This window comes from Fringilla coelebs (assembly GCF_963513975.1).
Source record: "Fringilla coelebs genome assembly, chromosome: 2".
Classification (NCBI taxonomy): domain Eukaryota; kingdom Metazoa; phylum Chordata; class Aves; order Passeriformes; family Fringillidae; genus Fringilla; species Fringilla coelebs.
The window spans coordinates 20,006,537-20,023,371 of NC_140029.1; the positions used below are offsets into that span (position 1 = coordinate 20,006,537).

Consider the following 16,835-nt stretch of genomic DNA (forward strand, 5'->3'; position numbering starts at 1 on the left):
ATTCAAGCCTGAATATCTGATCAAATACTAAAGAACACTGAAGACAAAAGAGAGTTCAGTTCATGGGTAAGGAAACCGAATAATCTTGTATGTCATGGTAGAGGTAAGTGTGATGAAGACTGTGGTCTGAATGTGGTGTTCATGGTGACATCAGGTTTAATGTTTCTGGGCTTTAGATGGGCTTGAAGAGATGTGAACATCTTTGATTCAGTGGGGGGAAAAAGCAGGCACTACCAAGCACTTACCAGCAGGCTCTGGAAATCCATCAACAAACTGAGAGCCTTCAAATACTGTTTGTTTTCAGACCAGTTTCCTGACCATGCCTGCTTTCATAAAGACTGAGAGTACTGAAACTGTGGAATGAGAAGTGACATTAACATTTGGAAACCAAACTCTGTAATTAGGCTGATTTGTATTTTAGTGGCTTCATCAGGTGGTTTGCTTTGGATTCTGTGGTGACATGTTTATCCTTTTTTGTATGCTCTGTGCATGAAGGGCACGTAACCCAGGCAGTTGTGAGAAAAATATTCTGAGGATAAAGGGGTTTTGAAAGCTGATGGCGTGACAGCTGCTACTGCATAGGTTCATTTTGGCAAATAACAGTTTCTGTATGCATCAGGTTTTATGGCCACGGCTGTGTTACTGTTGCATTGTTAAATTCGAGGTAACTGCATACAAGAAAGTAGAGACCCAGAGCTGTTCATCATCTGGCTTGGTCTGTGAGGAGCTTGTAACTCTAGCAATTGTTTCTGTTTTTCATAACAGTGGGAACTTTATGGCTATTTTTCCCCTTTTCTGTCCAAAGTAAATGTGCTGCTTTAAAACAAAGAAAGAAGTGGCGGAATGTCTGGTGGGCACAGTTTGAGCTTGGGGTTCTTCAGGTTGGAGGGCAGTTTAGAAAATAATACACCTTTTTCCTGAAAATTGATCTTGCAGCAGTTTTTATTTGTGTGGATCCATTTTACATTTCTTACTTTAGAAGTCACATTTTTAACAAGCCTCCATGTTAACAGACAATGGTGAGTTTTAAGGTGCTTTTTAGTAATCTTTCCAGGTACATACAAAGATCCATCAGTCTGACCTATAGCTATGTATCCATTCAGAGGTGTTTGTATAGCTCCAGTATAGTTGAAGTAGTTTCTTAAAAAATATTAAACTCTGTTTGGTATTGAACTTAATGGTGAATCAGCAGAGTCATGTGTGCAAACAGTAAGTTTTTTGTAAGAAATGCCAAAAAAGTGCTTTTCATTAAGCTAATATAATGTCCTGTGCTGTGCTTTGCAAAAAGGGATCACATTGTGCTTCATTGCATAGAAAGAAGAAGAAAAGTAATTGCATGGATGAAAAGTATTCATAACACTAAGGAGTGCAAAGCCACCTCTTTGTACTTGCAGTATTTTTCCCTGTAATTAGAGTTTGTGTGTTTTCTGAACTTTGCCATCGAGAATCATCCTTGTGGGGTCTTCAGGAAAGAGACAGAATCAGCAAAACAGCTGCTGGTGTGGGTGGAATTTGATATCCCAGATCTTATAAAAGGAAGAAATGCAGTCCCAATAAACTGGAGAAAATTGGCAGAGCACTGTAACTCACTCACTGGTACAGACTTGGCCTGGGCTGCATGACATCAGTGTGTAGCACAAAGTAGTGTTTGCACACGTGAACATAGTGGGAGAGTGATAAAACTGAAGTGTAGAGTGATTATGTAGCAAAAGAAGTGAAAACTCCTGTTCTCTAAAAGCTAATTGCTTACTTGTTGCATGCTTGAAATGCACTTGTCCCTGCCTTCCAGAACTCCTGTGTTGCTTACACTGCAACACTGCTGTCTGGTGATATAAACTCATGACTCAAAGAAAACTTCCTTCAGTAAGAAAATGGCTCCTACAACCTTTTTTCAGCATTTATCTCAGCCAGTTTATGAAAAAGAGAATGGCCTGAGGAAGCACACATGGTCACAGCACAGAGTCAGTGGGTGGTCACTGTTAGAGGTGTCCAAGTCAGCTCAGAGTAGCCATTCATGTAATGAGTTTGCAGATGGCTCTGGAGGGCTCTGGCAGTCTCTGCTGAGGTTCAGCATAGTAGGGAGCTGTTGGAGTTGACAGTGGCCTCCTGAGTAGGGCAATGGTCTGGGATGGGGTGAACCTGGATCCATGGGCCACGCCCGGCAACAGGAGGTTCAACAGGACCAAGTCCTGCACTATGGCCATAAGAACCCCAGGCATCTCCCCAGTCTGGGGGAAGAGGGGCTGGAGAGTGCACCAGTGCAAAAGGACCTGAGGGTGCTGGTTGAGAGTGGCTGAACATGAGCCAGCAGTGCCCAGGGGGCCAAGAAGACCAATGGCATCCTGGCCTGTTCCAGAGATAGTGTGGCCAGTAGGTCAAGGGAAGTGGTTCTTGCCCTATCCTGGGCACTGGTGAGGTCACACCCCATATCCTGTGTCCAGTTCTGCACCCCTCATCACAAGAAAGACACTGAGATGCTGGAGTATGTCCAGAGGAGAGCTGTGGAGCTGAAGAAGGGCCTGGAGTACAGGTGCTTTCAGGAGTGCTTGGGGGAGGTGGGATTGTTTAGCCTGGAGAAAGATCCCCCTTGATCTTCTTACTGCTCTCTGTAACCACCAATAGGAGAGGACATAGCCTCAAGCTGCACCTTGACAGGTTCAGGTCGGACATTCTGAGTAATTTCTTCACTGAAAGGATTGTTAAGCACTGAAATGTGCTGCCCAGTTGGAGTCGCTGTCCCTGGAGTTATTTAAGAAATGACAATGTGGCACACAGTGCTTGTGGTCAAGTTTGCATGGTGGTGTCCAGTCAAAGGTTGGACATGATGATCTCAGAGGTATTTTCCAACCTAATGATTCTGTGATTGTATGAAAGCCTGATTCAGACTCTTGCTCCAGGTCAGGTAATACAGACTTCTTCCCAAGTCCTTTGTGTTTTTGCTGTGTAACTGAGAGCTGTCACTTTACTTTCCAAATGTCAATATTTAGAAATGTCTTGCATTTTGTACCTATCAAGTAAATCACACACAGCTTCACTCTCCCCCCAGGAGAAGAAAATAGCACCCTAGAATTGTTTTTCAGCCAGATCTGGTATTTAGGTAGTCAGATGACTGCTTTCCTATGTGCAACAGACCTCATTTTTCTTTCTGTCAGTCATACAAGTTTATAGAAAAGACTGGTATGAACCCCTTGAAACAGTAAGAATAGAGTTTTGTATTGAATTAAAGACTATACTGTTAGTCAGATCTTAGTTCTTGGAGCTATAGAATTATTTAATTTTAACTTTCATTATGGGATTGTGACAGTATCCTTGTCAGATCATGTAATCTGCATGAGTCTTAAAAGATCAAAATCCAGGAAGTAAACTAAAGTACTCAAATTGGTATTTTTAGATTTGTGTATGATACTTTGGCAGATACAATTTTTGCGGGCTTGGAAATTACAATGTGTACTCTTTCACATGCATTCTCTCTTTTAAATAGTAGGTAATTTCCTTTCTTCTAAAGTGTTGCAATTTTTTCTTTTATGTAGACCATAATACAAATCGATGGCACTCCTAACTGTTCAAAGCATTGGCTGTGGTCACATTGATACCTCTAATTGGGTGCAGAAATGATTAACTTTTGTGCTAATTAAGCAGAGATCCTCATTGTTTCACTAGGATATTTTGTACTACAGGATGATATATCCAAATAAGGCATATAGTTATATTTTTTTCATTCAGATTGTTTAAATACAATTCACACATAGTTTCAGCCTTACTATTGTTTGTTTAACATTCATCTTATTAGGCTCAGGAGATGGAGCACTATTTCAATAATCAGAATGTCATTGGAAGCTTTACATTTAGTGAGGACATAGCTTTCATAGATGGCACTCAGGGAATGAATGGATTACTGTAACCTGCAGTATTGAGCAGGAGTTGTCCTCAGGACAGAGTCCCCCTTTTCCATAACCTCAAAGAGTAGATGTCAGTCTTCAGTGTACCATGGCTGTGGTTCTTCATTCACCTTCACAGGCAGCTGAACACTGAAGGCTGTTGGGATCACATTTGTGTTGGTCATAGGAGCTGTTGTGGAGTGTGTTTAAGTAAGCTTTGCAACTAAAAATAATATTTGTGCAGCTATTGTATTGGATTTTGGTTCAGCTGCCATTAGCTTGCAGAGTTCTTGTTATTCCAAATGAAGCAGGATTTTAATACTTGGAAAAGTGTTTAACACTTGGAAAAACCTATCACCAGCCTCTCAAAATGTACAGTAAATGAACCAATAGAAGGGAAAATAGTTCTTCTCTTAATGAAACTAGGCTATCCCAAATCTTTTGTGTTGAGATAGATGAAACTTGTGTAGCTCACTGCTGTGCTCTCAGATGGTTTAACTACTGCAGTTTTTCAGCTTGCTACTTCATGCAGTCATAGTTGTGACAGCACTGCTTGTACCCTTAACCTGCAGCAAAATTTAGGGTATTGCAGTATAGCTTAATTCTCTCTTACACATGAAAACACTTAAAAAGCTGGTTATGTGAAGACCAACAAAATTTCAGCTGTAATTGTAAAGTTGGATTTGGGCTTTTTAAGGTGTTTTGTCTCTAATTTGAAACCTCCAAAAAGGTATTTGGCCACGTCTAGTTTAATTGTGTTTCCTCCTGATAAACCCCTTAAGAAACATTGATATCTGCTGAAGTAAGAAATCAAAAAAAAAGCAACCTGACCATATATTTGGATGCATTTTATGGGAGCTTTCTGACTTCTGGAGGCTGGTTTTCTGGATCAGTTGAAAAAGTTCAGTATAGAGTCCGTATGTTAGGGTTTGAATATTTTGCTGGGCAATACCTTTGTACATCATTCAGGTTTATTAACGTCAGAAAAGGAATTAAATGCATCTCCATTACACATCAGGTTTTTGTAAGAGAATGCCTTTTAAATACTCTAAACATGAAATAGTATCCTGAGGCATTTAGAAAACTTGGAAAGGTTGATCCGGAAATATTTTCCCCTTTATTTCAACAATTTTAATACTGCTGTGAAAGCATGCTTATTGTTCTGCTCTCTGTTTATCCTGAGACTAAAGTTAGTTTTTACTCTAATAAATGGAAATCACACTGTAATTAATAGTCTGAAATGGATATCTTTACCTGGACATGTGTTCTTGCCTTCTTGCTAGATGAAGTATTTCTGTTGTGGGTGTGAATTCTGTCTCCCCTGAGTGGAGTACCAGCTTTCCCACAAGGCTTCCCTTGCAGTGCTGATCCTGAATACATGGATTTCCAGCCTTGGGAGTGAGACAGGATTTGAGGAAGTGTCTGTCTTTGGCAATGCAGTGGTTATATTAATTGCCATTAAGTGGTTTTGATATCTCAACCAGTGTTTTGTAAAATATGATCTTTCTGACAAAACTACACTTCAATACAATATAGTGTGAGATAAGGCAACTTTAGTGCAAGGCTTCAGACCACCACAGAATCATCTGGACTGTACTTATTCTCTTCCTAGTGGAGACATTACATTAATAATTTTGCCACTGACGTCAAGGGGAACAGGATGTCACCCTAGATAACAACCTTAGTGAAGTCAGACTTTCTTAATGAAGATTAATTGTTGGGGCCCCATACTTTGTACATCCATGCTTAGATCTCTTCCTCTGAACGCTTTCATGTCACACAGCAAGTCTTGTGCTTCTTTGTATAGTGTTGAGGTGGCATTTCATTCATCTGAAGGAATTCTTTTGCAATAGTAGCAGACACTTGGGAGCATCTGTGTGATCCAAGAGCATCCTAGGCTGCAGTTGTTTGTAATGCCTGCTGGAAACCTGGGTGCTGCCTGTAATGCACTGAGCTGTGGATGTGGAAGAGCATCTGAAATGAGGGTGGCAGGGTCAGGTTGTAGCACATTTGTACCATCTACTGCTTCTTAACTCTTCATTAATTTGCAGGTGGTTACCTGGGATAGCACTAGTAAAGGATTTTCCATGTGTAATGCTTAAAAGGCTACTTAAATTAGTTTTTCCCCTTCTCCTTCATTCTCATCCTGTCCAGGAACAGTATTCTGGATGTTGATTCAATAGGACTGAGTATGTACCTGTACTGAAGTGACTGACTTTTTCTTTAAAACTGGTTTTTGTTCTCACTAACAGCAGCACCAGGGAAATGAAGAGGGATTACCTGTACCAGTAGCCAAATTGTGAGAGTTTATGCCTGAGGAGTCTGGAAATAATTGTAGAGAGAGTTGAAACAAATGACATGGGGAAGCAAAAGATTGAAAGTGGCAGTGATATACAGTTTCACAAAGCTTAAAGAAGTAATTAAACAAACAGAATTATGACTCAAATATTATATTTGCCAAGTTATTTGCAATATAATCTTTTTGTGCAAAACCACTGAGTTCTTTTACAGTGGACACCCATCTAAATACAAGCACATAGCTAAAAGTTGCTAGGATAGAAGAAAGTAGACATAATTGGTTTTGATCTTAGTGGTTTCAAATGGATTTGAGCAAAAGACTAATGAAAAGCAGACAGCTAATCTGATAATGGTGTTCACCTAAATCAGTACAGACCAAAGTCATTAACAATAACAATAAGACATAAGACAGAAATTGCATTCTCCATCTTGCATGAATTTTTTTTAATAAAACTCTGATGTGTGAGGCTTATTTCCCAACCTTATTTCCCACCCACATAACTCACTAAGGCTTGAAACACCACAGAAATCAAGGTTGATCACTGCCTATAGATTTACATCTACATTCAGCATTCAATGCAGTCATCAACCAGTTTCTGTATTGTGCCAAAGACAGAAGAACGAGGCTTTTCTGAGACTTCTGCAAAATGTTCTCTTGGAGGCTTGGGAGAAAGAGGTGAGGCACACAAGAATAGCTTAGACAGGCTTAAGAGTGATTTAGGTGCATGGTGTTACTTAAGTCAGGATGTGCAACTTAATGTTTATTTTGGAGTTACCAAACATCCAACCTATTAGAAAAATGCTTGAAAGAATATCAGAAAAGCTGCAGTCTGCATCTTATTAAAAATGTGCTTGTGACTGTGGACAAGAAGTACAGGGAAAATAGATTCAGATTCTTCAGAGGCAAAAGGTGCAGTTTTCCAGCAATCTGCTTTGCTGAGTCATCTCCTCTGGTATTTTAGGTAGTTACCTGGTAAGTGACATGCTCGGTTGAGTGCAGGAAAGATGTTAGATGTTAATGGGCATGCCAGAGAGAAAATGCAGCTGAAGTTGTGGAATTGAGAGGAAAAATACGTGACTGGTTGGTGGAAAAAAACAGAGAAGGCTTTTAGTCTAGATTATGGTTTCATAAAATTCTTTGATGAAGGCGGCTGTGCAGTTAGCAGTTTATGTCCTGTCAGGCTGATCACTTTATCCCAGAACAGTATTTCTGTTTGCACTCTTCCGTTTATGTGTTGCCTTTTCTTTTCTTCTTGGCGATGGAGTCATTTGCAGAGCATATTCAGACCTACAGTCCCATAATCTAAATAACAGAGAGCAACCTGTGTACTAGGTCTGAACACATAGAAGCATGAACTTCAAAAACAAACACGTCATTCTGACTTGTTGCTTAAAGGTCTTCTGCTTCTTTTAAGCTTCCAGCTAGGGCAGGTTGATGCTGAATTAGGCTGGTGCAGTGTTTCTTCTCATATGGAGAGAGAAACAGAAAATATTCTTCATGTCTGTGCTGCCCTTGTCCTCCTTTGGTTGCCCCACAGAGTGCTGAATAGCTTTAGGCAGATGTAATTACAGCAGCACCCATTCTTCAAGGGAGCTTGACTTTTCTGGACCTCTCCCAAGCCTGGATGATTTTGCAATATTTACAGGCTGTTTGTATAACTGTGCAGTGCTTTGGGAAGAAGATGAGGCCTTTAATTTACCTTGTGTTTTGTAAAGCATTCCAGTATTTGAATAGGTTAAATTCTCAAATACTGTGTTTTGAGTCATAGAAGACAGTTATATATAAGTGATATATATTTGCAAAATGAAACAGAATTTTTCAAGGAAACGTTTCTTGAGCCTTTAAAGATTAGGAGATTTCATTTGCCCTACCTACCGCATGATTTTCCAAAAATATTTTAGTTTATTAGTCATGTGTGCCATTAGCATAATACAACCCTATGTTAATGTGACCTAGCAGAGATTTTTTCAAACCCATCAAGTGTTAGAAAGGAATGTCTTCTTTAGTGCACAGCAATTGGGCAGAGTGATTGCACCCTCTTTAATCTCAGCAACCTGTGGTGGCATTGCAAGGTACAGATGTTGCAAATAACTGTTTTTAGCTAGACAGTGAGCACCAAGAACATATGGGGGCCTTGCAAACTGGCAGAATAAAAGCCTGTTTTTTTCATTTATTGTAATTGTATTGTAAGTGGTTTTTCATTTCATTATAAATTATTTTTCATAATTCTATTTAATTCCTGAAAAAGAGGAGTAATTCATGTGTTCATGCAGAATTCAGTTAAGGAGCTTTTACCCAATTTGTGGTAATCTTAGAAGTCCCATGCTGCACTTGGTTTTTGTGGTCTACAGGAAACAGGACATGTATTCTGTTACCTTAACATTTTCTTTGGGGTGTCATTTTTCCTTCCTGTTCCTGTTTTAATATTAAGGGTTAAGATTTCAAATTTTTAATGGTAGACATACCAGTGATATTTTTGTTTATGAAAATGCTCATGATGGAGAAATAACTTTAGATAAAATACCCTAAACTCTGTCATAAAAACCTATATTTCTCTGTCTGTACCATTTTGACTGTAGAATACTTTATATATTATATGTTCATGAGGAATGAATGGCATACTTCTGTGCTTGTAAAGTTTCTTTTGCATTATCAGGGTTGGAAAGGAATTAGTTTTGTTGTATACATTGTCTGGTTTTGGATGCTGTTCTCGATCACTTTTATCTATAAATGACAACAGCTTTTTGAAAAATGTAAATGTTTACTTGCAATTTTTCAAATAAGGTTTATGTGACTCTTGCTTGGTTTGGTTTTGCTTGAGTTAAGCTACGCAGCTTGACTTGTAACACCGTGCAAACCTTTAGTCTGAGGTTACTAAAACAGATTAGTCAACAGTAAGGCACCAGAAGAGCAAGAACAGGTGAAGAGAAAAAGAAAATTAAATAACAAATTACAGTAGTTTAATACTGGGGTAAAGAAGTTTTGCATATGTAGCCCATGTGCATATAAATACTATGAAGACGTTGATCATAGTACGTGCATTAAGATAAAGAGGTCCAGTTGTTGACATTGAGGTAATGCCTTTAGCTATTATGATTGCTTAATGGCTTAAAAAAACTACTCTGCAAAAAAAAAAATTCCTTGCTGAACTCAAACATGTTTTGTGAATCACAAGAAAGGGTGTTATTCCTTTAATCTGTATTGCTAAATGGTGCTGCACCATTTGTTAATGGTTTTTGTCTCATGCCTCTATGTGGATACACTCACAGAGTCATAGATGTGCATATGTGCTTAAATACAAATGTATGTACAGGTTGTACGTGTGCATATAAATATATATGCACATATATGGGCAAAATATATGGAAATGTGCAAAAAGATGTTTACATACAACAGGATGCTAAGTAAAGTCTAATTTTACTGATTGGTATATTAAGGAGCTTCCACCAATAATTTTTAAAGTCAGTGGACATCCTTTGACTGCAGATGGATGTGCAGAACAGATGAATCATAAGCTTACAGTGAAAAAAAATTAGCGTGCTGTGAAGGTACAGATGTTGAAATTTAAACTGAAAACAAGAGTGGAGTTTATTAATTGTAGGTCTGCCATGCTGTGATAAAAGGCAGGTTGGTGGGTTTCTTACCACCCAGCTGATGTGCCTCAGAGTTTTTTCATTATCAGCAGCTGCATCAGGTTATACTTAGTGACAAGATTGATGTTTATTTTTTAACATGGTTAGAATGAAAAACAAATTCTTTCTCTTCCTGTACTAATCTGTGCTCTTTGAGATGAATTCTGGAAGCTTTACTTTTAAGTTAATTGTCAGGCTTCAAGGTTATCTTTGTGCTTGCTCTTCTCTTTGAGTGATGATTACTTCTCTGGCCCAGGCTGAATACTGGGAGAATAGTTTTTTGTGTAGGTTCTCACAGGTGGGAAATACAACAGCTAAAGCTTTCGGTTTGCTTTCCAAGCGTAATTGGTACCTTACAGAGATGTAGCATATCTCATGCTGTTTTCCTCTACAAATGTTAACAAATAGGTTGTTGTTGCAGCTGCTCAAAAACATGGAATGTCTTGTCCTTTAGTCGATCATATTCTAAACACAGCCTCGTCATAAGGAGGAGATGAGATGTGTTGGAAGAGGGGCTCTGCCAGTGCACTCTCCAAGTCTTGTCCACGGAGATGTGCTGCTCTGACCGATGGTGCAGGAAGAGAATTAAGTAGCAATCAAGCACTGTACAGAGAAAGTAAACTGGGAAGACCAGACAAGGGTGCTTTCCCCCTCCTCCCCTTCCCTGCTTTGTGCTTTTTGTTACTGGAACCCTAATGTTTTTGCAACAATACTTGATTAAACGGCTTCAGACAGAAGTGACTTCTTGTTTTGCATGTCTATATCCCTTTTAAGGCATGCTGCTCTAGGGAGAATAAAGATATTTGAAAGGTTAGAGATGTACAAGAAAATGGCCTTTTGGTGAGAAGAACCTGTGTTGTTTTTTCTAGCAGTAAAAGAGATGGTTCTGTTTATTAAACTGTGCATACCCTATGATGCTTCATATTTTTCCATTTGATTTCCTGCAGGGTGATTTCACTTGGAACAGCATGTCAGGGCGCAGTGTTCGGCTGAAGTCAGTTCCCGTTCAAAGCCTCTCAGAGCTGGAGCGTGCTCGGCTGCAGGAAGTGGCTTTTTATCAGTTGCAGCAGGACTGTGACCTGGGCTGTCAGATTACTATCCCCAAAGGTAAGGGCTTGATAAGCTGTCTCTGTTTATATTGTTAAGCCACTGATTTCATATCACAGCAGTAAACACTGGGGTTTTTTATTCCACAGATACCGTCTTCCATTTCAGTTTTGCTTAACCACAGTCATTATGTAAAAATGATGAGTAAAGTTGTTTGTCTGCTGTGTCCAATTTGGGCCACCTAGGGGTGGGATCATCTGATCAAGGGCAGATGTCTACAGGGTAAATAATCTAAATCAGACCCATTCATGCCAGGATGTCTTGATACTCAATTGAGAGAAAAATGCTTTTCTGACATTTCCTGATATCCAGAATTAAATGTCTATGTACGTCAGGTAGATCTTACCATAGAAGTGGTATTTTTCACTCTGTGTAACATTGTCTATGAAGGAAGCCAGCTGTCACTAGTTCAGATAGACAGTGAAGACATTTATGTCAAGTAATATGAGTCCTACTCAAGTTTTCCTAAAGACAGTGTTGCTTATTTCCTAGAAAACAAGTAAATTTTCAGCATAAAACACCAAACTTGTAGGAGACAGGAGATGAAATGAAAAGGAGAAGCTCAGCTATCGGAATCCTGATGCAGGATATGTGTATGTAGCAGACCTGTACTTGAGTTACCATGGAAGAGATCTAAACCTCACTAATGAGAAAGTTTCTGTTGTTTCCTGTAGGCTGCAGATCAAGCATAGCAGAGATAGCTGTTGTGCAATCATCTGCAAATCTGGCTTTTCTGTACTTTCTTTGCAGTTGTATACTTACATAAGGAGTAACAAGGGATCACTGAATTCTCACCTTTGACCAGAGGTTCTGTGTGGTAGCATATATGCAGTGATGCCACAGGAGCAATTTTTTAATGAGTCTAAGTTAAGGAGAAAAAAAGTTGTCCAGTCTGTGAAAATAATGATGTAGAAAACAAATGTGAAAGAGACAGGCTTTTGTATTCATCAGCTTTTTAGTATCTGCAGAAAACTCCTGCCAAAACCAACAATATCCAACTTCATGCATATAGCAAGGCATCAGTGTGTAGTGAGATGGATTTTATCAATTTCTTCAAGCCTCACAAGCTTCCCTGGCCCCTCAAAAACAAATTTGATCAACAGGAAAACAATTTTATCAGATATTCCTAGGAAGAACTGGAACACTAAGAGCATTCCAATAATTTCTAACAGTCTGAACTGCCAACGGCCGTTCCTGAGAGAAAAGAAAATGCACATATGGAGGTCCTACATATGTGGATGGACGTGTGGTAATACCATCCAAGACAATGGAGCATACACATTCATAGAAAAGCTTAGTTTGGAAGGGACTTTAAAGATCATCTAGTCCAACCCCCTGCAATAAGCAGGGATATCTTGAACTAGATGAGGTTGCTCAGGGTCCCATCCAGTCTGGCCTTGAATGTTTTCAGGGATTGGGTATCTACCACCTATCTGGGCAACCTGTTCCAGTGTCTCATCACCTTCACCATAAAATATCTTTTTTACACCTACTCTAAATCTACCCTCTTTTGTTCTAAAACCATTGCCCCTTTTCCTGTTGCAACAGACCCTACTAAAAAGACTGTCCCCACCTTTCTTTTAATCCCCCTTTCATTACTAGAAAGGCTACACTAAGATTTCTCCAGTCTTCTTTCTCTGAGCTGAGCAACCCCAGCTCTGTCAGCCTGTCTTTGTAGCAGAGATGCTCTAGCCCTCTGATGATTTCTGGGGCCCTCCTATAGACCTGCTCTAACAGGTCCATATCCTTCCTGTGCTGAGGACCCCCAAACTGTATGCAGCACTGCAGGTGGGCTCTCAGCAGAGTGGAGCAGGGGTCCCTGCTGGCCATGCTGCTTTGGATGTAGAGTAGGATGTGTTTGGTTTTCTGGGCTGCAGGGGCCCATCACTGGCTCGTGTCCAGCCTCTCATCCAGCAGCAGCCCCAGTTCCTTCTCAGCAGGGCTGCTCTGAATCCATTCCTCTCCAGCCTGTGGGGATGCCGGGAGCTGTCCAGGTGCAGGACCTCATCAGGTTTGGGCCCAGTTCTCATGCTTGTCCAGGTCCCTCTGGATGTGACCCATCCCTCAGGTGTGGCCACCACACCACTCAGTTTGCTGTTGGTAGATTTTCTGAGGGTGTACTCAGTGTCACTGTCTGTGTCACTGATGGAGATACCACGCTCTGGTGGTGCCAGTGGGGACCCCTGAGGGGCACCACCTGTCACCAGTCTCCATTGAGCCATGTTCAGAAACTCTGAGCTTTGAAGAGTGAGTATTGCTTTTGTGTTCTGCTCATTGTTTCCTGCTGGGACTGCCATGAAAGGCCAAATATTTGGGGACTCTTTCAGGTTTGAATCACACACAAGAGCTATTATTATTTTCACAGCATATATATACATGGGTAAATATAAAACGTGAAATTAGTTTAGATATATTGAGTCTGAAAAGTGTAATTGTAAGCATAGAAACTAAATAAGAATATAAATGTTTGTTAAACATTTAAAAATAAAAGGCATTTCAAAAAGTCAGGAACTCCAGGCTACTGTTCCATTGCTACTGCTGACCCCATCATTTCATGAATCTCTTGGCTCAGTTTGACTGAGAAATAAATTGGCTATTCAGTTCTGCTCTCCAGTTTGGATGTACCAATGAGATTATTAATAAGAGGCAAATAATTGCACATCTGCATTCTTGCTTTGAATAACCAGATCATTAGATTTTCTGTGTTTTATGGTATACATCACAAAGGAATATCCAGTACAAATGAATTTTAAAATGTTGTAATACCATCTATTGAAGGAAGTGAAGGTAATAGCTAGAATTAAGGAACATTTCGTATTTAACTGTCCGTCCTGTTTCAAAGCTTGGCACCAGTTTTGACAATAGAAATAAATAATATTTTGAAGTGAGTGTATCTAATAATCACTCTGTCAATCCATCATGCTACATCTGTGCTGGTACTTGATAGGAGAATAAGAATCTCCCATTATTACATATTGGTTTAGACCCTTTGCAGAAACACTCTGAAGTCCACTTCATGTTCCTACAATTTTTAAATGTGTGGAATGAAAATTTATGACAAGAGTTTACAGGCAGCCATCCAGTTAATCATCACATTCAAACATCATGTGTAAACTGGGAATTTCAAGTTTTATCCATGTGAAACTAGCTTGGGCACTGTGGGCATGCAAGAATGCAAATAAAATAAAATTACATCACAGCCATCAAGTTAAAACCAGACTCAAGTTAAAAACAGACTGTTAAAACTGTGAGGTGTAGAACTAGTACTGTCTGAGAGAGCTAGAGGAGCTCTGTAGGACTGGAAAGATCCAGAAAAATGAAAGATGTACTACTCTACAACTCTCTTTTAGTTCAGAGAATGCCATATGAAAATATTCATGAGTAGAGGCAAGTGGAACTATTTATGTATTAGAAAATTTAGAAAGCTGTGTATAGAGTTGGTCTTCTTTGTGTTACTTTGGCTGCTTTTCAAAACTTGGTGGAGAATTACATTAGAACATGAATGTGCCATGCATTTGCTTCCTGCAGGCATTTGAACAATTACATTTAGTGGCATCAGTATGGTGAAAAGTAAAAATTCATTGTTCATGGCTAACAAGTGTTTGTGCCAAACGTGCTTGCATGGAGGTTAAACCAGAGTGCAGAGGCCTCTGCCTTGTCTTTACAACCACAGACATGCTGGTTGCTTCTTCATAATGCATCAGTCCTCCCATGCTCAGACAGTCCCTTTGTGACAGCTAGTGCAGTTTACCTCTTCCAGGGCTTGTCTGGCTATTCCCACACTTGTGTAGGAATGCATAGACTGTGATACCTCATGTGTAATCCTTCTTCTCCACTGTATTGTAGCTATTACTGTTAATGAAGACCATTACTAACATCTCCTAGTAAAATATCCTGTGATCACAGAGAAGGGATCATTGCCCACAGGAATTTCTTTAACCAGAATGTCATTTAAAATATGCTACAGTTGCACTAAGGTAGGTGATTCGAATGAATTCAAGTTCATCAAGAGGTACTAGTTTTCCATATATCATGAGATGTTTCACATTTGTTTCTTGTCTTGCTTTTATCTTTCAAATTCTGTAATCAACTCCTTTTTTGCTCCCCCATGTCATTCCCCATTTGCCTCCAGAAATTAGACCAAGAATCATTTATCTTGTGTTGGTTAATGTGTTAAGTTGCAAGGGGAGGTAATTTCCAGGCAAAGCATTACACAGTTTCTTTACCAATGCAATTACTCTGTGAAAGATTTTTAATTTGCTGACATTCTGAATGTCACAACAGTGCCATTCTGCTGATGCTTCCTTGCAATTCATGTTTACAATATAGTGTGTCGTTTCTCATTTCAGGGAAGTCAATCTTCTCTTTAAAATAGGAGAAAAAATGGTGATGCAACCCACTTCAGGTGTGCTTACTTTTTGATGACATTACTATTCTGTGCATGTCCTTGCACACAAATAGTGAGAAAAATGAATCTTTTACAGCAGGTCTTCACAAGCAAATGCTAACTCAAGTGAGATGGCTTCTGCAGAGTACAACTGGGATCAGAGCAGCAGAGGAGCTCATTTTCTTCTGTTCATTGGCTCCAAGGTATCTCTTGAGCTGAGAGGTTATTGAATGAGGTTTGGTTGGATCAGTTTCCTAAATATCTCATGTTTATAATGACTCTCTTAATAGTCCTGTCCCACTTCACTGACCCTGTGTTTGGAAGCAGGGCTGGGAACTACTGGGAGTTGAGCAAATGGGGAATTAAGGCTTCAACCCTAATTCAGCTCCTAGAGCATCTGCCTTGGTTTTGAAGGTGTGATGGTACCTGTTGGTGAAGGGGCTCAAATAGGATTTGAGACTCAGGGATCACATGCAGGTCTTGTCTTAATTTAAGAGAAAATTACTTCTTATGTTCTTTCCATTTCCTAACAGGATGTTGTCTTCTCAGCTTTGCAGTGGGGCTGGAGGATTTGTGGAGAGCAAGAATAAATGAGGAGAGCATTTTGGGGTTATATGTGGTTTACTGGTGATTATGCTGGTGCTGGGTTGACAGTTGGGCTGGATGATCTTGAATGTCTCTTCAAACCTTGATGATTCTTTGATTCTGTGATGTTTTGGGAGAGAGAAAGTAATTCTTTACTGTCAAATCTGGTTCTCAGGTCATTTGTTTAGTTGCAATGAATATGATGTAAGGGTAGGTTTAGAAGACTAAATGCAGTCCCAGTCATTTAAAGAAAGTAATTTTAAGGGAAACTGCTGCTGCTTGAACATGTGCTGATGTATGGTTTTGCATGTGAGCTTTGTGACATGTGACACTGTTCATCTGCTCACATGGAATGAGCATTGGTCTCCTGTATGACTTGTTTTAGTAAGATCAGGTTGAAGAAGCAGGGCTGGGTAAGTGTATGATTACAGACTGAGAGCTGAGGCAACCCTGTCTCTGAAATGAAGGAAAACATGGCTGGGCTTTCTGGATTTTAACCATTCATTTGTGTACTTTGCCCCCCCATTCCAGTTAAGCTCTGAATAGAAATGGGAATTAAGAGTTACACAATTCTGTGCTTCTTGTTTATTTTGGCAGGGCGTACTTCTTTCAATCTGTTTTTTGCTTACATTACTTGCCATTATATTTCATTATTCATTTTCTTTAACACTGAGAGTGACTATGATTTTTATCTGGGCTTGAATTTTTGTGAGGTCTCCAAACTGCTCTTTGTTTTTAATCACTGACCATGTTGCATACATTATAGCTGTTGTGGCAGTGGAAAACATCTAAATAAACTGTAGCATATGCATTGTGGAGTTACAGGCTCAGGGACTGGCTGCTTTTGAGCTGGTGTCAGGGTATCTTCTGAATGTAGAGGCTGATTACAACCCCTCTTAATGCCAGGCTCTGCTGATTCTTCTCATGTAAATACTGTCTCTGCCATG

The 16,835-nt window shown here is 39.7% G+C and overlaps 1 protein-coding gene across 1 annotated transcript in view; it reads left to right on the forward strand.

Annotated features, from left to right (window-relative positions):
• ARHGAP6 (Rho GTPase activating protein 6) overlaps positions 1–16,835 on the forward strand; it is a 309,222-nt gene that overhangs the window by 239,064 nt on the left and 53,323 nt on the right. Inside the window, exon 2 of the mRNA XM_084226573.1 lies at positions 10,757–10,916. Coding sequence (XP_084082699.1) covers positions 10,757–10,916 — 160 coding nt within the window. The remainder of the gene's footprint in view (positions 1–10,756; positions 10,917–16,835) is intronic.